Consider the following 25,869-nt stretch of genomic DNA (forward strand, 5'->3'; position numbering starts at 1 on the left):
AACAAAGTGGAAGAGAACAATGTGCACACCTCACTAAAGCCACATCTTTAAATTTGAAATCACTTTGACATTCAAGCAGTACAATATAAAAATCCACACTAATTGCATTTTCAAATAAGGATATGCCAGTGTCATGACCTGCCTTTTGCCAAGGATATTCCAACATACATCTATACTTTGGTGTAGAAAATTGACTGTAAATCATAGAGTGAAGTTTGATGATGAAATAAGTCATATATCTTCATTTGTGGTTTGGCAGATTGAAGTCTTACAAAATCGGTAATCCTTCTGATATAGAGCTTTTATTGCCAAAAGAAGTAAACATTAAGGTGTTGGCAATGTTTTGTTGTGTTCAGTGACAATATCTTCAGTGTAACAGCATTTAGGGTCCTTTCCCGTGTTACTTGTTAGCAAAGGGCTAAAGTTAGAAGACATTTCCTGTTTTCTTTATTCATTTTTCTTCGTTTGGTTGGCTTCATGTGGATGGGCAGGTTGTTTAAAATTCCTTTGAAATATTTGGGCCAAAAGTGCCTTGTGACTCTTGAAAATAGATGTACAACTTGTTTGCTATTTTGCCTGCCATTGATAAAGCCACACAAATTGGGTAGCTGTGGAGTAGAGCTATGGGCAGACTGCAACACATTATACCCGGATCAGAATAAAAAAAGTGATTGACATCTAGGAACAGGTAACAGCTGCTGTAGCCAGTTGCTGATGACGCTCGCAGCTGGTAAAATAAACAGTTGTGGTCTGTTTTGTTGTTTGCTTTGTTTCTCTTTGTGGTGAATTTGTTTTGCCCTACAGAATGTCTGAAGCACAGGTGCTGATGACCACGATGTTGAGTGCCCAACAAACCGACATCATCATCAATGCCTGAAGCTTGTAGTGGAAGTGCGCAAAAAAGTGTGACTGCTAAACAGAAAGTTCAGCATTCTACTTACATTTTGCATAGTCGGACAAATGAGTTTGTGTGTTCAGTGCATGAATATTTTGAGGAGGAGAGACAGTGGTACAACTCTACTGCCTCCAACAAAGGTAGTCAAAAGAACTGCAGACACCTTGAAGGTACTGTCATCAAAATTTGTAAGAAGAAATATTGTACAGTAGGGGAAGAGCCTGGTTCACCCAAACTCTGGACACCCGGAAAGAAGAGGACAGAACCATGCATAACAAACATGGATTTCTTTCAACATCTATGGATATTATGCAAGAGAACAAAATCCAACTACGAAAAAGCTGTGTTTTACTCTTTGTGGGGCAGAGTTATTCAGTAGCAGCAAAATTTCTTTAACAGGTATCAGAGCTCCCAGTTTTTGTTATAAAAAAATTAATGGACAGAAAATTGTGGTGGAGAGAGGAGACAGTATAGTGTGGTGTTGTCGATTTTTAAGATCTAGCATTAAAGTCCCGTTTGAAGACATTGTGTGGGTCAACAAAATGCACACAAATGCCTGTCATCCCATAAGAAAAGACAGGATAGATGATAGAATACAGAGAAGCTCTGCTGTTCCAGTGGGAAAGGGCACACAAATTATTGTCTTGCATTCTGGAACTGCATCTGGTTTTGTACATAAATCTTCTCATTTACAAATCAAGATCACAAATGACTACCACGAGGAGATAAACACGATAGGCCATCTGTCATTGTAAAGGATAGTTCTCCATACCATTCAGTTATTAAAAATAGAGCTGCAATGGAAAAAAAAACCACCAGTATTGTTGAGTGGTTGAAACGCCACAGCATGAAAATTCAGGACAATTTATGTAAGGTTAAGTTCATGAAAATATTGAAGAAAAATAAGCCGCAGTTCCAACAGTATGTTGTGAACGAGGCATCTAAAGAACATGGCCACTAAGTTCTTAGGATCCCACCATACCACTGCCACTTTAACACCATCGAAGTGGTTTGGGCACAGACAGGGTATATACGACCCGGGAGATCCGGGAAAAACACGGGAATTTTTTCATCCAGGAGAAAACCGGGAAAATCCCAGGAATTTTTTAGAATTCTGGGAAGTTTTAGTTTTCTGATAATTTTTTGTAATTTTGACGTAAGAACCGATACTCTATATTACTGTATCCCGCTACTGCAGAATAATATTAAACCATAAAACATAAATTACAAAGGAAATGCGCCATATACAGCAACGACACAGTGCTCATGCAAGTGTCTGCCAACAGCAAAATGTGTCAAATGATTTAGGAATGCTAAGCAGTGCTTCATAACAACAAATTGCCTCCGATGAGTGTGAAGTCACAACTGTTTACATTAGATTCATTTTAGCATTTACGAGCAGGCTCATGCACATGTGCAGTTGAGTCGCATTTGAGTAGTAGATTTTCCCGCTTCTGGTTACAGGAGTGTGGCTGTTAGCTGTGCAAGCAGTCGCAGCAAGCAACTAGATGCTACCGGGAAAAGGGGGCGTCAAATTCATATTCTTGAGGGGGGAAAAGCCTTGTTTCACAAAGCGCCTAGCATCCAGCGCACAGTGGTCTATCGATTATTCGTATGATTTTGAAACGTAATCCTGTTGGTTTTTGAACATTTTTAAGCACATTTTAAGTTCATTTCTGAATGAATCATAAGTTGATTTTTGAATGCGTGCATAGTGTACGTGATGTCTCTGTCAGGAGAATACTCATCGCATCTAGAAATAAACTTTCTACAGACAGAAGGGGACGGGGCTATACGAGCTGAGCGGAGTAAAGCCGAACAGATGAATGCCAATCGCTGTCTGATTATGGGGTTGATTGGGTTTGCAAATGATGAGCATTGTTATAATTCCTAGCAAAATCCATAGATTCAGACTTCCAGAATGGAAATAAATGACTAACAGGAATAACAGGCAAGAAAGATTATGTATTATCTTCTCGGTGTACCCAAGAAAATGAAATTTTGACAAAACTTTTGGCCAGATCGCTACACTAAGGTGCGCGTCATATATCTTGGCGGCCGAGTTTAGGTTCGTTCTGCGCATTTGACGTCACAAATCAGTCAGCCAATGAACAGAGAACGACGTTGCCAGATCTCGACTGCAGTGCAGAGCACGGACGAGTGTCTTCAATTTTAGAAACGTTCAGTCATAAATGAAGTAATTGAACAAAAGCAATGTCTTGATAGCAGACTTTCTTTTATAGAAAGTTTGGAAAAAGCATTCTTTACACCAATTGCTTCATATTCTATTAATTAATTAAACCAAACAAACAATAAGCCTCCTAATTCAGGCGATAGCAAGGAAAGGTGTTTGTATCAGTCTCACGAACCGCTTTTTCGCAATAAAGAACAGCGGTAATTGTTTATTTCCTATTGTACTTCGACGCAACGTGAGTAATTCATAGTCATCCCAACAGTGTTTGTCGCTATTTTGCAGACGTTTAGAGTGCTCCAGGAGATGCGAGAAATGAGTAGCTGCGTTGGCGTAATGGTTGAGGTGTTGGGCTGCTAATCGGAAGATTCTAAGTTCAAGGCTTGTTGCATACTAAATATTTTATTTATTTAAAAACAATAGCGAAGTGTCTTACTTAATGAATTTTATTCGTTTGAATGTAATGTTTTGAAATTTCCTGTGCTTCATTATAATCATAATAAGTTTTCAGTTTTTGTAATTTTCTCCTCCAATATTTCTTTTCACAGCAATTAAAAACAACGAAAAGGCACACATACAATATTCATGTTATCCGTTTTGTTTGTATATCGCCTCTTCCGCAGTCGCTGGTTTACTATTCATATTGAGATATATTCCTCTTCTGCAACTGTAATAAGCGTCTTATTTAGACCAGACGCGTTTTTCTCTTTTGAAGCATCTTCATTGGACAGCATTTTGTCTCCTCCATTGCCAAGCCACTTTTCGTAGTTTTGTGCTGAGGTAACACAATATTCAACGTTTGTGTCGGCCGATCAGTGTTTTAGCAAATAAATGCTTTTTGTGTATGCCACACACAAAAATTATATTTGACATAGCTCAGAGCACTGATACACAGTATATTCAAGTCCTAATGTTTTTGTAAGTCCACAGTTTTGTTTAACATATTTTGTGTACTTCCTTTTGATTGATTGAAGTGCTTTAAAATAAAGTCAAACGCGCCCGGTGTAAATAAAACTTTTATTACAGTCGCGAAAGACGGAATATTTCCCAATATTACATACGACACCAATCTGGTACTTAAATTAAATGAGATGTTGTTATACAGTAAATTTTATATGAAATTTAGGTATCTTGTCCGCATTTCATTCTCAACATTGTGGTAACTACAATCGAACATACGGAAAGTATACGCTATGAACTTTACCTCTGCAAACTCTTCAAAATTTCGTGCAATGGTTTACTACATTTAATGCTGCAATATAACTGCGTTGAAAATCGAAACAAAATTAAGTCATTTATGGGGGGAAGGTATCAGTCAAGAAGATGTGTCAAAATCAAATTTTTGGGCCAAATAGTTTTTGTGAAATCGAATGATAAGTGTGTCAAAGCAGTCGGAACACTATGTGTCTGCACAGGCGAGCAGTGCAGTGGTTACAAAATCGCGCACGGCGTGGAATGCGGGGAGCACGTCTCTGTAGCAGCGAAAGGTTTAATGCGGCCGTGGTGGCTTTACTTCATAAACTGCGTGCTCCCCCCTAAATGTAAGTTTGGGAACTACACTGCTACGGCGCTGCTTCTCTTGGCGCGTACAACTGGCAACGCTGCAATCTCCCGCGTCTGGGCGGGCATGCGCGAGCCGCCAAGATAAATGAATTGAACTATAGTAAGGACCAGTATTACAGTCTCCGGCTATCAGCCACTTAAGTTCTATTCTGGAAGTAACATGGAATATGTTTTGTACGACACACAATAACGCCTAACCGGAAAATAATAGCGGGATAGCTAAATCCGTGATTCCGGCAGGGTTAGTGAAGTTAATCGGCGAACAAATTTTGTCAATGGCAGGAACAGCTGCAGAGTTGGTGGTGATTGTTTGTTAGAACAAGGGAGGAGAAGAAACAGGGACATCACACAAATTATGGGAGAATAAGACGATTCAAAATTTATACAAAAATTTCGTACTACTACTTTTCGATCTCATGCTTGAGGAACTGGTGCATATGAATGAAATGTGAAACTATTTCCTAACATACAGTGTTTTTGCTAGTAGTAGGCCTAACAGGCATTTGATATTGGTACTTCGTGAATTATATTTTGTTGTGTTATAAAAATGACCATTTGTGCCAAAATAGTCTCGTTTATTTGGTGTGTGTTACAAAATTGCTACAATATTAGAAAGGCCTATTTTGTTTTATCTAGCAGATAGTGACAAAATAGTCGTAATCAGTTCGAGAAACCACACCAGTCTTGGGTATTATTTGTATCAACAGCTTTTTCACTCTTAGATAACGACATTTAGATTTTTCATGTAGCAAAACGTTTGACGAACTTTGATGAGGTAATAGATTCTTTTGCAGAAAGGAAAGCACGCCATATAAAGCTGTAGCAAGATTAGAGAGAGAAAAAACAAATGCTATGATCTAAGGATTGAAGAAATGTGTACTTTCTTGCTTGTCTCTTTCTTTATTGGTTTTATGTATCCTATATTTAATTTTGTCACACAAAACAGCAAGTTATTAAGTAATAGGCAATAAAGAGTGCAAATTTCCTGAAGAGTTCTTGTTCTCCCGATTAGAAATAATCCCATCCGCTATTAATTGTGAGACTTTTTTTAAAGATGGGCAGGCTGTCAAACTGGCCAACTTGGAGCAGGAGGGGCACTACAGGGCATTTCAATTTCCACTGTCCTGAATATAGTTTGATGGTGTCCATTACAAAATATACACCTTTCAGTTCCACAGAGCGAAATACAGTGACGTGCGATAGAAGAATGCTGTATGAAGAGGCGTGGCACTGCACTTTGGCACACTTAAGACCAAATAACATGTCTTACATTTCCTCGAACACATATGTTTTTTGTTTCAGACTTTGCAGAAAGATGTGCACTACAAGACAATCATATTCTTGAAAATTCGATATTATTATTTTTTTTTTTATTTTTTTTATTTTTTTTTAGTATTGACCTGTTTAGCGAATATTGTAGATCTGGGGCTGATGAGCAGAGCAGTCTGTTATAGTGGGTGGTCTCCACATGACCTGTGTTTACATTTAGTGATTTTGCTGTTTCCCCTTCGTTTACTCTGACGTCAAATGAAAACAAGACGGATATCTGTGGCCGGGAACTATCAAGTGAATTAAAATACTGTCACATGATCACGGAAGGTTAAAATAAGTTATTAGTTTCAGATTTTATTTTATTTCCACCTTTCTGACAGCCAAGCATTAATCGCCTTGCAGAACAATTAAGTTATTTTTGTCTGTTTGCTAAAGAAATTTGACTTTTATTAACCTTTTCCGCAGAGGCAGTCAATGTATTCGAGATGAAATGTTTAATTCCACAGTACCTAGTTTCAACTGTTCGCTGCATTTGAAGTGCACGTTTTCAGCTTCTAGCACGTATGGCATTATACCATAACAAAGAACCAAACCTGATATGATACAGTACTTGTGCTCCAATTAAATTTACATCCTGAAAACCACATTGAAAAGCTTAATATCTGATCGAGGTCTACTTCATGGGGATTCTGGACATACGAATGTGCACTTAACGTATGCATTTTAAATGTGCACATTTTAGTATGGTTCATGAAATTCAGATGTCCTTGGAGTATCCACTGATGTCTTGTTACTTTTATGATATAATGTATGATCTCTCAATGTCTTACATGTACGTACATACGGGCTTCCTACGTCATGGTAGCTGCGCCAGTGCGGTGTCGCCTGTTATCTACACTCTCTGGCAACTTCTGAAACGAACCTATTTCTAACAGGTCGTGGGAAAATATTGCGAATGGTGGTTTGAGAAGCATTACTTGCAAAGTAAATATCCTTTTATGTAAGTTGAACTATGTGCAGGAATGTACCATGAATTTCTTAAATCACAGAGTGTTTGACTCTCATTTAAAAATCAACTCTTTGATAATGAGCCATTTAGAAGTATTTTGAACCCTGAAGATCAGACATTTATGTCATTATTAAAAAATTTACTGGCATATTTGTGTGCTATATCTTAAAATGTAACATGCGCAAAAAAGACCAACATTATGTGCGAAAGCTTAGCTTCTCTTGCAGCTTATTAACATTAGAGACCAACATTATATGTGAAAGCTTTTCTTTCCTTGCGGCAACACTTTGTATATTAATTTAAACTATTAACTTTCCCTGTTCAGAGATGTTGCTGTTGGCTGACTACATCACGTGTCCTATGCTCTGAATATCTGCTGGCCAGATCACGTGACATGAGCTATGACTGGCTTACAAAAACACATCGCAGTCTCGATTTCAATGATTTGGAAAGTAACATGCAGTGTCTGGTGGAATTCCGATGTATACTTTCGTAATACAAAAATTCGGAGTGTACATGTTGCTGCAGAACAAAGATATTTCCAAAACGTGTCTTTTTCCCTGAGTTTCATTTTCTAAAGTTGCGGGAAATTCTACACTTGTGTATGAAACCATAACCATTCAAAGAATTGATAAGTTTTGCCGTTCTGAGGGAAAATATACTGTCACTTAACATGGAAAAAGTGTTTTTTCACCCGGGAGAAAGAGTATTTTTAACCGGGAAATCTGGGAATGTTTTTTGCCTTGTCCGCGTATACACCCTGACAGATTAAAAATTATGTGGCAACAAATAACAAAAGCTTCATTTTGGTAGAAATTCAAAGGCTGTTATAGGAAGCAGGGGCACAAATAATTCCATATAAGTAGAGAAATGCTGTGCGCCACACAGAAATGGTTGTTAAAGAAACTTGGAAAAGTGAAGTGAGTGTAGAGTCATATTGAAAATATGATTATATCCTTGTGCTATTCAAGTGACTCGTCCACGGACCAGAGCTCAGATAGTGACAGTGTCAAGGGAGAAAGTGATTCTAAAATAAGTGACATTTGCCCTTTGCCTTAATTTGTCTTTATTTTTGTGCTTGTATTTTGTGTTTTTGACTGACAGGCATGTACTGCAGCTGCACAACAAATCTCACATCATTATGAAGGAATACTCATGTGCATGAGCGTAAAACTACATGCATACTACAGTGATTAGTTAAGTTGTCAAGCAGTTTATATTATTTTAATGTCGTTAGTTATTGTATTTATATTAACAGTTCAGATCCATTTTAATACTCGTTACGAATCGAATACGACAAATGAATGTGATTAATTTTGATTATTGTAAAAACAGTGCAGTTCCTGTTGCTTTTGTTGAGGTATACGAATAGTAGGAACAATCATTTTACACATGGCAGTGTATTTGTTAAGCCACAAGGATATAATGAACCTGTAAAGTGAACTCAACACCGCACATTAAAAGGCGGTGTGAGGAGATAGTCCAGTAAGGATCTACACAGCTGTTGCTACTAAAGCCAAAATAAGCGCGCATGCGCTGGCAAGCCGACAACATTGCCTCCTTCCACACTCAACTGTACTTCATTCTCAGTAACTTTGTTATTCTGACCTGGGTATAGCTGTAGTTTCCTCTCCTCTGTGAGACAGTGCTAATAATGAAGATATTTCACACTGGCAGCTCTGGTCACTGTTTCAAACATTTCCTTTCTCCACACCCTGCTTTGTCATAAACATGTTCACTTCATCCACAGTCTGTTACTCCTTCTGACGTATACTACTACCATCTTCTATATCCTTATGTGTGACAAGTGTGATAATATGTCTGTATGAAATGACTTATTCAACCTTAAGTTTATTGATAAAAGGAATCGAAGCTTTGAAATCGCCCAAGCCAACTACTGTAGACACTTATAGTGCTGTCATTTGCAGATGCCAATAGTGAACTGTAGATCAGTATAATTTGTAATTGCGGCAGTCTGTCTCTTTTGAAATGAGATCCTGCTTGCCTTTTGTTAGATACATAATTTAGAATTAATCTGTAATCTGATTTACTTTTGACGCTCTTATAGTGCCTCATTAGTTTACTATAGGAATTGAAGCCATGATTGTAATAGTCTTCATAAGTGTTCCCTAGTACGCTCTCATAAACATCTTCTAATACACTGGCCTCGACTGATTGGTTGGAGATAGCCCATACTCACCTTGACTGAACTATTCCTGTTGCTATGGAGATGAGTCATGTACTGCCTGAACAGCCACCTTCGGTTCAGGTTCTTCCTGTCCTTCAAAATCAGTATATCTATCCAGTATAATGTCATTTATTTCTGTGTCATCCCTATTATATTTTTGATTTACTATGTTATGTTATATATCTGTGATACAACATACCACTGTCTTGTGGTGCTAGCAGACAAGGGCAAAGTTTTGCATGGAAATGACACAGACCACTGTTGTTTTTATGATCGAACTTTACTCTAAGCATGGTTTCATGCAGCTCAGAGTATCCAAGATCAAAGGTTTCCCTTGTTAGCTTTACCAACATTTTTAAAGCAATGATCTGTTATTTTAGTTAACATACTATTGGTTGTTTTGCTCTTTTAAGTCGATATAGTTTAACCAACTTGGACCGGCATTCTAACACATCAAAGAAATGTCATATTCCTCCCAGCCTCGAGGTAATAGACCGTAAACATTCACTGCCAATAACTTCGATAGCCTGCCCAAAAAAAATTCGCTACAGTATCAAGTGTGCTCCAGCAGTATGCACTTTAAGTTTTGACAAGTCTTGCAAGATTTTAATATTATCTTTACTTGCTGACTCATATTTCTAAAATAATGGTACTTATTCATATGCATGATAGGTTTCTTAGGATCAAAGTGTACATAACCTATCAGTATGCACTAAGTTCGTAATTTTATGCTATCTTGTGGTATGCATAGTAACCATTTTGCAGCATTATTCTTCCTATGGAATAAGATTCTCTTGTGCAGTTTCCACTAGTTACTGGTATTTACATTGTCCTGTTGTAAGTTAGCAATTTGAATTTTTAAATGTACATATTGTCTTTGTTATTTTTCTAAACTGTAACAGCAAGTTCTCTCTTTTTCATATGTATTAGCCTTTAAAAAATAAATTGCAAAGTGTCCTCTTTCGTTTACATCTTGATTTGCGTAAGGTCTGCAGGTAGTCTAGAAAGTGCATCTGGTACTACGTTATATTGTCCTCTTGTGTGTGTAATAGAAAATCTAAACTCCTGTAGAAAAAGAGCTCCTCTTGTAAGTCTACTGTATTATAATTCTCTTATGTCAAAATGTTAATGCAGTATGATTAGTGTGTATTACTGTTTCATTTCCTGCTAAAAGCTATTTAAATTTCTTGAACACTCATACTAAAGAGATAAGTTTCTTTTTATGTTATATTAAAATTCCATTCATGATGCGTAAGCATCCTACCAGCAAAAGCTACTGGTAAGTCTTTTATTGTATTGTGTGTATTATATTCCTGAAATATGCATCAACAAAAAATCACAATACTTCACTTTAAAAGAAATTGTTGTTATTGCATTCACGGGTTGATTTGTCTTGGTTTTAACACACTGCTTCGTTGTCATCTGCTGCTGCTGCTGCTGCTGCTGCTGCTGCTGCTACTACTACTACTGCTACTGCTGCCACTGCTAGTGAAGTCTTGTGGTGATGTGGCAAACTGTAACTCCACAGGAGACTGCCAACCTGCGTTGCTCTGGCTGGTTCTGCTGCTTCAAAGCTTTGTTGATATGAATGATTTATTTGTACCCGTCTTTGCAAACATAACACTAGTTTTTCTTGGTTATGATTGGATAATCTTTATCTTTGGTTAAACCATTTTGTGAAGCAAGAGTTATTTTACATTAAACTTTGAAATTAATTATAAAAGCCCAATAATATATGTAACTCATCTTTGAATGTGGTTTGTATTGCCTTTCTTAATTGAAGTGGTCTATTTTCATACCAGTCTTCTTCTTGTGGCAAATATTTCCAGAGTTTGTGAAGTATTCTTGATTTTGAGCCTCAGTTTAATCTTTTCTTCCAGGCTCATTTCACTCCAGGGTCACCACGTGTGGGAATTCAGTTGATGTGTGTATTACCATCTGCCCTGTACTATTTGTCAAAATCCCAACTAGATGAAACCTTCTTAAATCTTGATTAGATGCCAATCCGTCTCCAGGCAACTTAGAGCCAAAATTCAACTTTATTACATGTTGACTAAACATCAGTTAAGAGATAAGCATATGTCTTTGCCTGACATCGTATTCAGGTTATTACATTTGTTAAACAAAATGCTATTACTGAAAGATTTAATACATGTTGACATTATTGTTCTCATCGCTTCATCTTGCCCAACTCTATAAAGTTCCTCAGCCTCACCAAAATGGTCCTTCATAATCATACAATCCAAGCTCAAACCACAGCTGACAGCCGCTGCTCCTTTGTAGCTGTCTTGCAAGGCATGTAATGTGCTGTGTTCGTTGACATTTATTTTTGATTCAAATTTTCCTTCAACAGGTGTAGAGAATCAAGTGTGCCACTTTCATCCAGTGATTTCACCCTCATTTTCGGAAAAATTATGGTCACAGATATGCGGAGGGCAACACCACACATTGGCTCGTGATAATGAAGGTAAGAAAAATTCTTATCAATTTCAGTGTTCATTACAGAACAACTGCAGTGTTAGTTTCAGTGGGACATAACAGACAACAGAAGTTTGCTACACCTTCTTTTTCAATTATCTGATGCTTTCACGTTATTCTGTGACAAATGTTTTGCCACATTTTAACCATAATTTTGTTCTTATAATCCCAATATTCAGGTGGTCTTCCATCAACATATATTTAAATGTCATATGTAGAGCATTGTTAGTCTTCTGCAGATTCAGTGTATGGTAAATAACTTGCATTTGCAAGCTTCAACTGTATTTATCTTTATTATTCATTCTTTTGACATCACAGTTTTTTCTTTACTTTTTTTGTGGATACAATTTTTATAATTGTTGCCACTGTTGTCCTTACTCGTAAATCAGAGTTTATTTTAATTCATGAAACATGTAGGAGCAGCTTATTTATATTCTGAAATTTATCATATAATTTCTACTGCTTAAGTAACTTTTTTATGACATTGAATTAGCATCGTGTGTTTTAGCAGCATGCTGCCATCATCATTTGCATTCCAGTTAAATTTATATTATATCAATCTGAAGTGTGGTTAGGTTCATTTGTTGTGTGTGCCACTGAGGTTGTTTCAAAGTAGAATCCTGTAGAGAAAGATGCTCACTAAAATGTATGTATCTTTCTGTACACGATTGTATTTAGACAAACAACCGCAGTGGCATCTATGGCAAATGAATCTAATCACACTTCAGATAATACACTCCTGGAAATTGAAATAAGAACACCGTGAATTCATTGTCCCAGGAAGGGGAAACTTTATTGACACATTCCTGGGGTCAGATACATCACATGATCACACTGACAGAACCACAGGCACATAGACACAGGCAACAGAGCATGCACAATGTCAGCACTAGTACAGTGTATATCCACCTTTCGCAGCAATGCAGGCTGCTATTCTCCCATGGAGACGATCGTAGAGATGCTGGATGTAGTCCTGTGGAACGGCTTGCCATGCCATTTCCACCTGGCGCTTCAGTTGGACCAGCGTTCGTGCTGGACGTGCAGACCGCGTGAGACGACGCTTCATCCAGTCCCAAACATGCTCAATGGGGGACAGATCCGGAGATCTTGCTGGCCAGGGTAGTTGACTTACACCTTCTAGAGCACGTTGGGTGGCATGGGATACATGCGGACGTGCATTGTCCTGTTGGAACAGCAAGTTCCCTTGCCGGTCTAGGAATGGTAGAACGATGGGTTCGATGACGGTTTGGATGTACCGTGCACTATTCAGTGTCCCCTCGACGATCACCAGTGGTGTACGGCCAGTGTAGGAGATCGCTCCCCACACCATGATGCCGGGTGCTGGCCCTGTGTGCCTCGGTCGTATGCAGTCCTGATTGTGGCGCTCACCTGCACGGCGCCAAACACGCATACGACCATCATTGGCACCAAGGCAGAAGCGACTCTCATCGTTGAAGACGACACGTCTCCATTCGTCCCTCCATTCACGCCTGTTGCGACACCACTGGAGGCGGGCTGCACGATGTTGGGGCGTGAGCGGAAGACGGCCTAACGGTGTGCGGGACCGTAGCCCAGCTTCATGGAGATGGTTGCGAATGGTCCTCGCCGATACCCCAGGAGCAACAGTGTCCCTAATTTGCTGGGAAGTGGCGGTGCGGTCCCCTACGGCACTGCGTAGGATCCTACGGCGTGCATCCGTGCGTCGCTGCAGTCCGGTCCCAGGTCGACGGGCACGTGCACCTTCCGCCGACTACTGGCGACAACATCGATGTACTGTGGAGACCTCACGCCCCACGTGTTGAGTAATTCGGCGGTACGTCCACCCGGCCTCCCGCATGCCCACTATACGCCCTCGCTCAAAGTCCGTCAACTGCACATACGGTTCACGTCCACGCTGTCGCGGCATGCTACCAGTGTTAAAGACTGCGATGGAGCTCCGTATGCCACGGCAAACTGACTGACACTGACGGCGGCGGTGCACAAATGCTGCGCAGCTAGCGCCATTCGACGGCCAACACCGCGGTTCCTGGTGTGTCCGCTGTGCCGTGCGTGTGATCATTGCTTGTACAGCCCTCTCGCAGTGTCCGGAGCAAGTATGGTGGGTCTGACACACCGGTGTCAATGTGTTCTTTTTTCCATTTCCAGGAGTGTATAATGTACATGTAACTGGAATGCGCCTGATGATGGCACCATGCTCCCAAAACACATTGTGCTACTTAAATATTAGTAAAAAATGTTCTGAAGCAGCATAAATTATTCTGTTAAATTCAAAATACAGTCAGAATCCTGAAAACATTTCATATAACATAGATAAGTTCATGTTCATTTACATTATTTGATTTGATAATAAATGCCAAAATGATTTGTACTGTAAAGCCATGTCCCATTCTTGTTGAACTAGGAAGTATGTAAATGCTTTTATGTATGGATTGCTGTATTTACTCAAATCTAAGCTGCACCTGAAAAATGGGACTCAAAATCAAGGAGAGAGAGGAAGGGGGGGGGGGGGGGGGGGGGGGGGGGAGGAGAATACGACCAAATCTAAGCCGCACCTGAAATTTGAGACTCGAAATTCAAGGGGAGAGAAAAGTTTTAGACCACACCTCCAAATTGAAACAGAGTTGGTCCATTGTAACATGAGACACAATTTAGGTCGAATGGGTGAAGATACAGCTACAGTAGTTTTGTTCGAGTCGTAAGCTTAACAGTTAAGCTTTACCAAGTAGCCATTGCTATGTGTCAGGTGCTCCGTCCATATTTATACGGGTACCCTTCCTTTTGCACGTGCTTCGTCTGGTTTGAATCGATTGCTTATTTTGCTTTGATCTGATACGTGCCGTTTTCTTTTTTATAGGTGTTTACGCCACTCTAAGCTGAAAATGCATTATTGTACTGTGTCATGCATTGTTTGTCGCACTCTGATAATGAGTGTTTATAATCTGTTGCCGCTCGCGGCATGGCTTGCATTTGTGCACGCTACCGCAGCTTACAATAAAACAAGAGAGGAATTGTCTAGTTAGTGAAACAATGGCAAGAGACTGCTATTTGTTGTTACTTACACTGCTGCTTTCTTGGACAATGATCAACAAGAACCAAATAATAGACTGCGTATGATAGAAGATGTTCTTAAAGAGAGTTAAGCGAAAAATTTTCTCCGTTTGAAAATCTTTGCTGATGCATCTTTAGTACATTACATTCTGCACAGAAATTAGTGATCTTAGATTTAAAAATCTAGTCAGTTGCCGTGCTTCATTTCTGACTGTATCACTCTTCAGCATAAGAATAATACAAATATAAACATGACATGATATTTATATTCTTCTGCATTTGCTGTTGTCTCACTCTAGTTTCGTAGTTTATTAGGCACACAGGATTTAAATGAGATAGCAGCCAACACGAAAGAATACATGGCATAATGTTTACATTCTTTTACCTTTTCTTTTAATTTATTTACTGATGCAGAGGTTTTGGTGCCAGTATTTATCTTTGTGCCTGCAAAGCATGCCTGTATAACGCTACATATATTCGACAGCAGAAGTTAGCTGTGGCGGCACCTACCAACATTTTTTAGAATTTCCACTTACTTTGCACTCGATTCTAAGCCACAGACGGTTTTTTGGATTACAAAAACCGGAAAAAAAGTGTGGCTTAGATCCGAGTAAATACGGTGCTTATTCTTAGACATTCTTAATGTGTAATACCATGACATGTCAAACATCCTTGTCTAAGTGATCCACAGATAAATAAAACATCTATTACTACTACTACTACTACTACTACTACTGTTGTTGTTGCTGTTTTTTCTTAATTTGTTAGCACAATTATTTTTACGCTCAAGGGGAGATCCTCAGGAGTTGTATTGACTTTTTGAAGCCATCTGTCTGATGGTGTAAGTTAGGGTCCCAGGTATCACATCCTGCAGCGAGTTATCAAAGTGGGTCCTCATTTGCAAGTAATTGATAAAAAATAATTTCATTTGATCATATAGAGCCTTAAAATAATAGTGTTACGCAGAATGCTGGTGTGGCACAGTGCAGGTACACTTCTGATGTGCAGAAGGTTGTATCTTTGGTTTCCATCAAGTGCTTTGAAATATTTTATTTTTGAATGTTTATCGAAATTATTTTTATTCAGTTAATTGGTTTTAATGTAACTCTTTTAATTTCTAATCTTTTGATGTGTTACTTTCATCATCGTTCTGGCTTCTATTTTGCTCTTTTCTTTTCTTCTTCTTCCCACCCCCCACCCCCCCATACCCCCCTCCTTTTTTATTTGGAATCTTTGTGCATGTGATTTTAATTATTTTTATTTATCATCATGATATTTAAATGTTTGAAAATGCTGATCTATTGATTTAAAAAAACTAAAGATAAAATAATCTATTTAACATTGACTGTACATTATTTGGGTCGTAACCACCATGCAAACATTGCACTATGGACACAGTAATGCAGATGAAGATTTAATCGGAAGAAAGGATTATAAATAACACAAAATTCAAGCAAAATGAGGAATGGAAATAATGGATTCAATATAATGAAGACCTGTGTAAAATGATAAAATAGAAGAAATGAAATTGGACTTGATACATAAAAAGAAATAACATACACAAAGATTTCAAAGGAAAAAAAATAATTTGGAAGGAAAAATGAGAGTAAATAAAGTCAGTGTGGTGAAATAATGACACAGCAAAGGATTAGATATTTTTAAAAATAACATCTAAACCAAGTGGTTGAATAAAAACAACAGTCAGTCATCTTTATGAAGATTTAAAAACAGTTTCAGTGCACCTGTGGGATTCAAACCCAAAGCCTGCTGCACATTAGGAATGTATCTTAACTACTGTGCTATGCCACCATTCTGCTGAACACTACAAGGTCTAGACTCTAGAGAAACAAGTTAAATTCATTTCCATCGATTACTCGCAATTGAGCACCCACTTTGGTGAATGGTTGCAGATTGTAATACTGGAGACCGTAACGTACACTGTTCGCAACTCATGGTATCGTGGTAGCGCTCTCTCTTCCTGAGCACAGGATCCCAGGTTCAATTCTTGGCGGGGTCAGGGATTTTCACCTGCCTCGAGATAACTGGGTGTTTGTGTTGTCCTCATCATTTCATCATCATTCATGAAAGTGGCAAGATTGGACTGAGCAAAGATTGGGAATTTGTACGAGCACTGATAACTACACAGTTGAGTGCCCCACAAACCAAACATCATCCTTGTAACATACACTGCCATATTCATGGCTACAAAAAGTTGGTCCCACCCATGGGGCTGCCCCTTCTCAGATTTTTTGTTTTGCCTTGTCAGTTTTCAAACCAGCAGCATCCCCACTAAGTTTTGTGTCTTTTATTTCTTCATAATAGGACAGGTTTAGTTATCTGGTGATTATAAAAACATAAATGATTTTTTTTTTTTTTTTATTTTGTAAGCAGATACAAGTACTTTTAGTTGATTGAATCCTCTCTTGTATTTTTCCAATTAATTGAGTATGCAGTTGAGTTAAATTACAGTATATTATGACCACACCCTAGATTTGACATTTAATGTCTGGAATTGCATGTGTATGTCACATTATGTGCATCAGCAAAGTAGGAATGCTAGGAACCTGACAGGCTGTTTGTATACTTTAGTTCACTGCCATCACATCATAGGTGACCTGTCAAAGGTTCAAAAGTGATGCTAATCAGCTGTTGTATGAAAGGAGGCATTGTTGCAGACTGGCGGAGTTTGTGAGCTTTTTTGCATATCTGTGTGGTGAAGTTGTTGGGGGTGGACCAGTAGTGTCAGTCAATAATTGTTGTGGAAACTGCAACTAACTTTGGAAGCCATAAGGCAAGAGTAATTTCATACTTCAGCTCATAAGTCTTTGTTTTGATGAGGGTGTAAACTCTCTGGCCCAAGTGGTAAGTAAATTATTTTAGAGTATCTATTACAACATTTAAATTCCCACTGGCACCAGTATCTTTATGAGGAAATGGGCAATGGCATTTCAGCACAACACAATATGGGAGGAATGTGATCTTCTTGAAATGTCACAAGCCCTGAATGGATTGAAGAAGTTAACATCCACAGAATATTTCATTTAATTACTAAACTACAAAACTTTAATCTCCTCATTGTTCTTGAAGCATATCTCACTGATGTTCACTGAATATTTATGTAAGATTTGCTAACTGACATGACTGTATTCTGGAGGCATGTATTATAATCTGTTTGTGCTCTTTCTTTCTCCTTTTAGTATTCCAGTATAAAGTAACTTTACACACAGTTTGTGTTGAATGTGTAGCGGCACAGCATGTGTTGCTTTATTTTCAGTATTTATGTATCTAATAATAGTAAGTAGTTGCATACATTACAAATCATCAGCTTTTGTTGCTTGGTGTAATACCCCACCAGCTTTAATTATTTTGTTGAATCAAATGCTTCATACACTCTTGACAGGCTATCCATAACTAATATGATTTGTGTGTGTGTGTGTGTGTGTGTGTGTGTGTGTGTGTTTCCTCAGTATGTTTTCCTGTGCAACGTATTTGCAGCTCCAGTATTACAACATATGATTAATATTTTTAATTACTTGTCTTGTGAAATAGATTAGAATTTGATGCAGACATGCAAAATGCCTTTAAAAAATATTATGTACTTCAGTGTTACCTAGAAGTGAAAAGGTATTTTATTTTCTATGTCATTTTTCGTTTTTTACACTAAACTTTAGAATTTATTGTGAACATTCGCATATATAGCAGTTAAAACTAAAAAAAAAAAAAATTTTATTGAAAAGCTTAGTTAATATTTGTCAAGAAACATTTCCGTATGTTATCAAATATGGAAGTTAATAAATATGCTGCTAATGAGATTCGAACTATCAACTTTACGATTACAAACCTACCGGCAAATATGTTAATAAGCCAAAATGTGTTCTACCTAAAATTGCACAGGAAATTTTTTAATCTTCAAATATGTTTTTTTCTTTTTGATAGTTGTCATACTGAATTACGAGAGTGAATCAAGCAGTGGAAAATCCAGAATGGAATGTAACAGTATTATGGAAAGAGTAGTTGCTACTCCCTATGTTGTGGAGATGCTAAGTCACAGATAGGCACAACAAAAAGACCGTCAGAAAGTTAGCTTTAGGCCAACAAGGCTTTTGTTGAAAATAGACAAATCACACACACACACACACACACACACACGACCCGGCTGATAAGACCAGGCAATCTGGCCCCAGCAGCCAGAGACTGGTCGTGCGCACATGCCTGTGTGCATGTGCTTGCGTGCGTGCGTGCGTGCGTGCGTGCGTGCGTGTGTGTGTGTGTATTTTTAAGAAAGGCATTGTTGGCCTAAAGCTCACTTTCTGACAGTCTTTCTGTTGTGCCTATCTGTGACTCAGCATCTCCACTATATAGTGACTTGCAACAATCCTTTTCGTAATATTGCATTAGGAGATTGATATTCTTAGGATCACATATGGGTGAACATAATTGAAGATGGAAAGTCTGTAATGTCCCTTATGTCTTGAACAAGTACAAACACAAAAATTTGTCAGTGAAGTTATCATAACTCAGCTAACATTTTGAAAGTGTTGTGCTCAAGTAGAATCCGTTAATTCAATTATTTATTCATACTTCCAGCATTCACCAGTGACTGCTCAGTTGTGAAGATAAGTGAGACTCACTGAAGGGCTATCCCAATACAAACGTTAGGGGCTTTGGCGATTTTCATGGCCAGTTCTTACAGGAAACTGTTTTCAGCCAACTATTTTTAATATGTTTGTTACTTGCTTGAGACAACCATTTCATTTGTGAAGTTGTAATTAAGTGTTGGTGTCATCTGTACTGCTCAGAACCAACCAGTTCTTTTCTTAGACGGGTAACACACATTTGCCATGAATTTACTTGTGTATAGGTGCCTGCAGTTTTTCTTCAGTGAGTAAGCTGTACACAGGTGACACCTTTTTTAGTTTACTTCATGGCCTGATGAAATTTGTTTCGAATACTGACATGATTAATTAAGGCATAAATGTTGTATGTTTTAGGTGGTGTTTATGTCATTGGTCGTAAAGATTATGGGCGCCTTGGATTAGGCAAAGACTGTGAAGACATCACTACACCTACTGCTATACCAAAACTTATTGGGATGAAATGCACTGATATTGCATGTGGTGCAGCAGTGTCATTTGCTGTAAATGATGCAGGTTGGTTCATGTTTTTTTAGAAAGATAAATGCCTATTATTTTTATCAATTAGTTTAACAGTATCACTTCCAACATTTACCTTTGACACATAGTAGAACTACAACGAAATAGTTTGCCAAGTTTATTTACTATGTTTGCTTAGCATTCCATTACTAACCCTCAACTGCAAATGCTGGAGAGTAAGTTTCAAATTTTTATTTTTGTAATGTTGATTTTTGACATTGGGAATCCCAAAGGAAGCCAGTCACGACTCATTTTGTCCCATGTGTTGTGAAACAGTTGTCAGCCTTTTCATTCTCGTGAATGATTTGACCCAATACAGCAACTTGTCACTTTGTATTTTAGGGAAATGATAAAGTGCAAGAGTACATGTTTCTAATTCTAAGAAGCGAGGAAAATATGTTGTTGTTGCAACAAATTGACAGTGAAAAAGCCTGTAATATAAAATTGTCAGAATCAACAACACAAAACACAATGTTTCTTTTAAGCATCTATCTACAGGTGCAAAGATTGTGTGATGTGGTTACCATCACTGTGGGAACAGCTCAGCTTAGTGTTGTTGGGACTCTCTTTCACTGCATTCAAGCAGCCAATACATTTAGTGTGTGTCAATCAACTCTTCACCAGTTTTTCTTCCTTGTGAATTGAAGCTGGCACAGCGCTTAGTAAAAGGCTATCTTTGATTTCCTACTCTTCCTGACACTTTTTCTGTATTTGCCCTGTTTTTGTCTTCATCAGTAAACCTATCCATACTGCTTTGTATTAACATACAACTAACACTGGGGAAAATACAATTCCAAGGCTCACATTCAGGACTGAGTTTCAAATCCCCATCGTTATAAGGTTCTCCACGGTTTCTGCAAAATAGCTTACAGCCAGTTTGCTTCCACACCTTTGCCAATTCCAAGCTTGTGTCCCATCTCTCCTGCCTGCCTCCATCTGCCAAGACAACTGCATTAATAATTGACTGTCAGTGTTGCAGTTGCCATGGGTGTGTCCATTTGTGTTTGTGTGTGTGTGTGTGTGTGTGTGTGTGTGTGTGTGTGTGTGTGTGTTGATAAAAAGTACCAATGAAATAGTATTCAGCAGCATATGGAAAGTGAAAAGCATGCCAAGAATAATGAACTGGTACATAAGAAGCAGTTTATTGGTTGATACGCTTTTGTGACAGAAGTTGCATTTTACACGTGCTGTTCTCTTTCCCAAGTCCTACAATCCCGTTATGAGGTTGTATCAAGAGAAGTATTTAAAGTCTGTCCCCACTGAGAGTGTTAATAGAGTAAAAATCCAGTTCAGGTGCCAGTAAGTTTCTTATTTTATTACGTGATCAGTTTGAAAGTCTAAAGCTCCATCATCTGGTGCCAGCATATTATTAAGAAAACATAAATGAGTGGCAGTCCAGCCTATCATGAGGGATCACGCTCATGCCAAACACCTGACAGAAAAGGATCAACTACCAGGGTGCCTATCTCAACAACCAGCAAGGAAAAAAAACTTCCTTATTGGCTGTTGAGGAGGGTGCCCTGGTTGTTGGTCCTACACTCCCATGCATTTGTTTGGCGTGGGTGTAATCCCTCACGACTGACTGGCCTGACTGCCACACACATTTGTTTTCTTGGTGACACCTGAATATGGAGCTTTAGGCTTCAAAACAGATAATGTTATAAAATAAGATGCAATTGAAGTGAATTTTTGTTCTATTAATATTTTTCTCACCTGTGGATGTTTGCCTGTCAGAGATTTTGTCCAAGTGACAGTACTTCAAGAAAGTTGTAACTAGGAAGGAAAAGTATCACAAAGCAGATGAGTAGTAATTAATGCCAGCGCAGATATATTCAATGTTACAGTGACACTTGAATGGAGAAGTGAAACTTGTGCTTACGTTATATTTCCTGCTTGAGAATAGTCAACACTATCATGATGTAAAATGTTATTAAATCATACTTTGTGCTGTGGACTGAAGTAAAATATGATTGAGTATGGCTAGTTCTTACAGTTCTAGCTTCTTATATTCTTTTTGCCTTCCCAGGCTCGACACACAACACATGTATCTTAAAAATTAAGATCTGCACTGTGCAGGTTATTCATTTAGTCAGTCATTAAAAGATGTATACTCAAACATGAATGAGTTTGTATCTTGCAGTAACAAACTCTTGAAAAAGGTCCTGCAAGAAAAAAAAAAAAAAGCGCTTTCAAATTGCAGAACTACTTAATCACCTTCTCCCATCATTATAGATAGGAACATTGTAGAAAGTTTTGTAGTTTGTGTAGTAGTTTTCTGGCTTTATGCAGAAGCTTGGATGTTTTGTCAGATGATCCCACAACTTTTAAGAAAGGCTAAGGAACTATCAGGTGAACAAGAACTGCGAGATGAACTTTGCTATATATGGACACTTCTTGCTGACGATAGCCACAATAAAACTGAATGTGATCTGTTTTGAGAAGGAAGCACAGTGTACCACACTGGAAATTAAAAGTTCAAGGAACGTTTATTCAATGTCTCTGATGTGGAGGACATGGCAGTGAACAAAAATATTGATTACCATTATTTTAAAAACAGGATATGCATATCTTGTCTTTTGGTGTACAACATTCCTTTTCTGTTTGCAAATATTTGCTGAGTAATGACAGGTACTGTTTTCTTTAAAACAGCATTGAAATATTCAATGAAGATTTGTTTCAACAGTTTCCTGAATTAATAAGTGTGATTAGTGACATAATCAGTAGACTTTTCATGGCTTGGCGAAGTTTTTGGGGAGGTTTCTGATTTAATAACTTGTGTATGAAATCCATAATTTCACATTTGGAATTGGCACCTTTGTGCCTAAAACTTCACACCTCTTTTGTCACATTTTTGCACATGAAAATACTTGGCCTTGTGGTGAACTAAACTATAACCCTCTTAAAATTTATGTAAAGTGACTGTTCAATATACGATAAGTCAGTTCTTACTGCTCTCCAAATACACTAAGTATGCATATTTTTTTAAATGATTGGAGCTGCTTCCACTGTGATTCTGCAGTACAAAATTATAAGTAAAAGTGGAAGAAAATAATGCTGATGTCTCATATCCACAACTGATGGGAGTCACCTTTAAGTACTTACAAGCAACCACTATGTAGTGCTTTTGAGATATGACCATTCGTGTTAAAACGAAGCTCAGAAAGTAACTGTAGCTTGCTGATGGTAAATGTTTAAAGAAACAGTGTTGTGAATAATTTGAAATTTCATGTGGTAATTGTTAAAATTAATGTAATTTATTAAACAAAATTGATACAGATGTGACCTCTACAGGTTCTTGATGTAACCTAGTCCTGTTACTGGCTGATGCTACAGATCAGTAGCCATCTAAATACTGTTATACACCGTCATATTACCAAGAAGTTTAAATTTCATAGACATTCCAAGAGATCTAGTAAAAACAGATACACTGTTGTCTTTAGATAATTTGCACATATGGTGAATGCGCACGCGCGCACCCCCCTCACACGCACACACACACACACACACACACACACACACACACACACACACACACACAGAGGTTTATCAATTTAAAAAAAGCTTCTTGAAACTTCAGATTAGATTACCATAAGAGCTGGATGCACATCATCAGCCAGTAATATGACAAGGATACAACGAGAACCTGTAGATGTTCAAGATGTAACAGTTTTGTTTAATAAACCACATTGATCTTGTCAAAAGCCAAGATGCAATTTCTTCTTTCCTTTGTAGTCTCTCTGTCCCTCATCTCAGTATCCTGTCCTCTGGGTTCACTTCTCAGTAATTACGCAATGTATTCCAAAGCGCTGTTGTGGATGGCTGACTCTGGCTACTGATGTACGTTAGCTAACTAGAGTCCCCTTTACTCACGTGTGTGTGAATGACGTGACTGCCAGATTTGGTATATAAGTAATTGCTCTGGTACTGTTACTCATTCACTGAGATGCCTCACTGTCATGTATCTTGTTGGTGTTCAACTATTTACAAGACTGTTTTAGATGTGGAAACTGATTGTAATATGAATGCAGCCAAGATTATTCATGTCTTAGATGGTCCTCCTGTGTTTCTCAATAGGTGCATTGATTTTGCATTTACTCATGTTAAATGCAAAAGCTGGTTATGCTTGGCATACTGTTGCTATCAACCGTACTGATTCTGCATCATGTAGATTGGCTATTAGTTTGGAAAATTTCCCACCACATGATTTGATTGCATATCAAACTTTTATGGTAACCCAATTGGAAGTTTAAGCAAGAGCTGAAATCTCAGGAATTTTTTATTGATAAATCTATTTGTGTGCATACTTGTCTTATGTGTACATGTATCAAATCACTTCATTCCATTTTTGATAAGCAGTCCTCTCCAGAAATGACTTTTTACAGTTGGTTTGCAAAATTTCATCTTGGTCTTACTTTTATAGGGAATGAGTTCCGTAAACTTCAACCAAAATGTGTGTTGTGTGCTACTTCTTTAATGTTTTTTACACTATGTAGATAATGTATTGTCCTGCTTGAAATTAATATCTCAAACTGAACCACACTAATTTAATGTGTACAGTGCATCTGTTGTCAACATCTCTTAATTTTTCTTTATAGGAGAAGTTTACGGTTGGGGAATGGCAACAAATGGACAGCTTGGAAAAAGTGGTGATGGAGACGATGAGAGTGATGTGTATGAGCCACGACAAATCAAAGGAAAGCAGTTACTGTCACATGTGGTGTTGAAAGTGTCAGCTGGTGGACAGCATACTGTGTTGCTTGCTAAAAGTGCTAAAGTGACAGAGGAAAAATAGTGCAGTTAGCAGTTTTGAAATTGTATCAACTTTGTACCAAATTTGTGTATAGGGAAAAGTGTTTTTTGGCTGTAATGTTAATAACTAAAAGTCCAGTTCAGCGTTCTTCTCTCCCCCCACCCCCATCCCCACTTGTTTTCTAACTCATTTGACTACATGCAAAGTTTACATGGTTTGACATTGACACAATACTAAAGGAAAAGGAGGAAAGCAGATGATACGGAAGTTTTGTAAAACATGCTTGTGTTTCACAGTGAAGGTGAATTTTCATTTTAAAAACTCAGATTTTTTATGTTGTAAATATTAAAGTCCATTACTTGAATATATGTGTTAATGACTTCAGTCTTCTATTTATGATCACACATTTTGATCTGTAAAATTATACTGATTGAAACTGTTTTATGTACTCTACTTTGCCACATACAATGGTCACCACAGTAATGGTTATGTTTGATAAAATATAATCGCTGTACAGTAAGATACTTTTATTTGCCTTTTTCTCCTCGATACATAACCTGAATGATTTGTATTCTTTTGGAAAACATTTTGGCAAATAGTGGAAAATTCATTTTAAATACTTGTTCTTTTAAGTGGTAATGTTCCTTTGAATCAAAAGTGTAACTGTTAGAAAGAAACACTTTCTAAAATGAAACAACTAAGTAAATATGATGATTGCCTTTCATTTTAATTTAGTACTTTTATTATTTTTCCTGACATTCTTGTTTTATTATTCTTTTTCTCGTTTGATTTAATATCATTTCCTGCCTCCAGGTAACATACTGTTTTACTTCAGCTAATGCACATAGTGTTTTATGTATTATCACCACTTCTTTCTCTTCCTTTCCTTCTTTCTTTGTGTATAGTTCAGTTTTGCCATCTACTGACCATCAGTTTCCTGGTTTGTACCCCATTATCTTTAGTTTATCTGTACCACTTGCATTTATTCTTTCTTGATTCTGTTTTCCTCATTTTCTTAGGTTCTTCATGTTTCTGCTTATGTTTTATAACATCATTTCATAAACAACTGTATTATTTTGTCGATTTGCATTTGGCCACTGGCTTTTCTAGGCTGTGTTCTCTAGTTTCACAAGTTGCAACATAGTCGTGAATCCGAAGCAGTGATCCAGGTACTGTCCAATGTTTCTTATTCCAGTCTTTGATCACAGTATAAAGTCCTTTGTTGATGACCAGTTTCAGTCAGTAATGACCATCTTCAGATCTGTTCTACACAAAGTCCTAATGTGATACAGCCATAATGGCATTGTCAAAACACATAAATG

The 25,869-nt window shown here is 37.8% G+C and overlaps 1 protein-coding gene across 4 annotated transcripts in view; it reads left to right on the top strand.

The window, feature by feature from the left end:
* LOC124775008 (regulator of chromosome condensation) overlaps window positions 1-25,067 on the top strand; it is a 101,179-nt gene extending 76,112 nt beyond the window's left edge. For 3 of the 4 annotated variants that reach the window (XM_047249762.1, XM_047249761.1, XM_047249763.1), the window contains exons 7-9: window positions 11,472-11,585; window positions 19,636-19,794; window positions 24,393-25,067. In XM_047249762.1, the coding sequence (XP_047105718.1) occupies window positions 11,472-11,585; window positions 19,636-19,794; window positions 24,393-24,589 (470 nt within the window). In that variant the 3' untranslated portion in view covers window positions 24,590-25,067. The remainder of the gene's footprint in view (window positions 1-11,471; window positions 11,586-19,635; window positions 19,795-24,392) is intronic. The other variant, XM_047249764.1, reaches the window with a different exon arrangement.
* Window positions 25,068-25,869: the final 802 nt, after the last annotated feature.

Source organism: Schistocerca piceifrons, chromosome 2 (assembly GCF_021461385.2).
Source record: "Schistocerca piceifrons isolate TAMUIC-IGC-003096 chromosome 2, iqSchPice1.1, whole genome shotgun sequence".
Taxonomy (NCBI): domain Eukaryota; kingdom Metazoa; phylum Arthropoda; class Insecta; order Orthoptera; family Acrididae; genus Schistocerca; species Schistocerca piceifrons.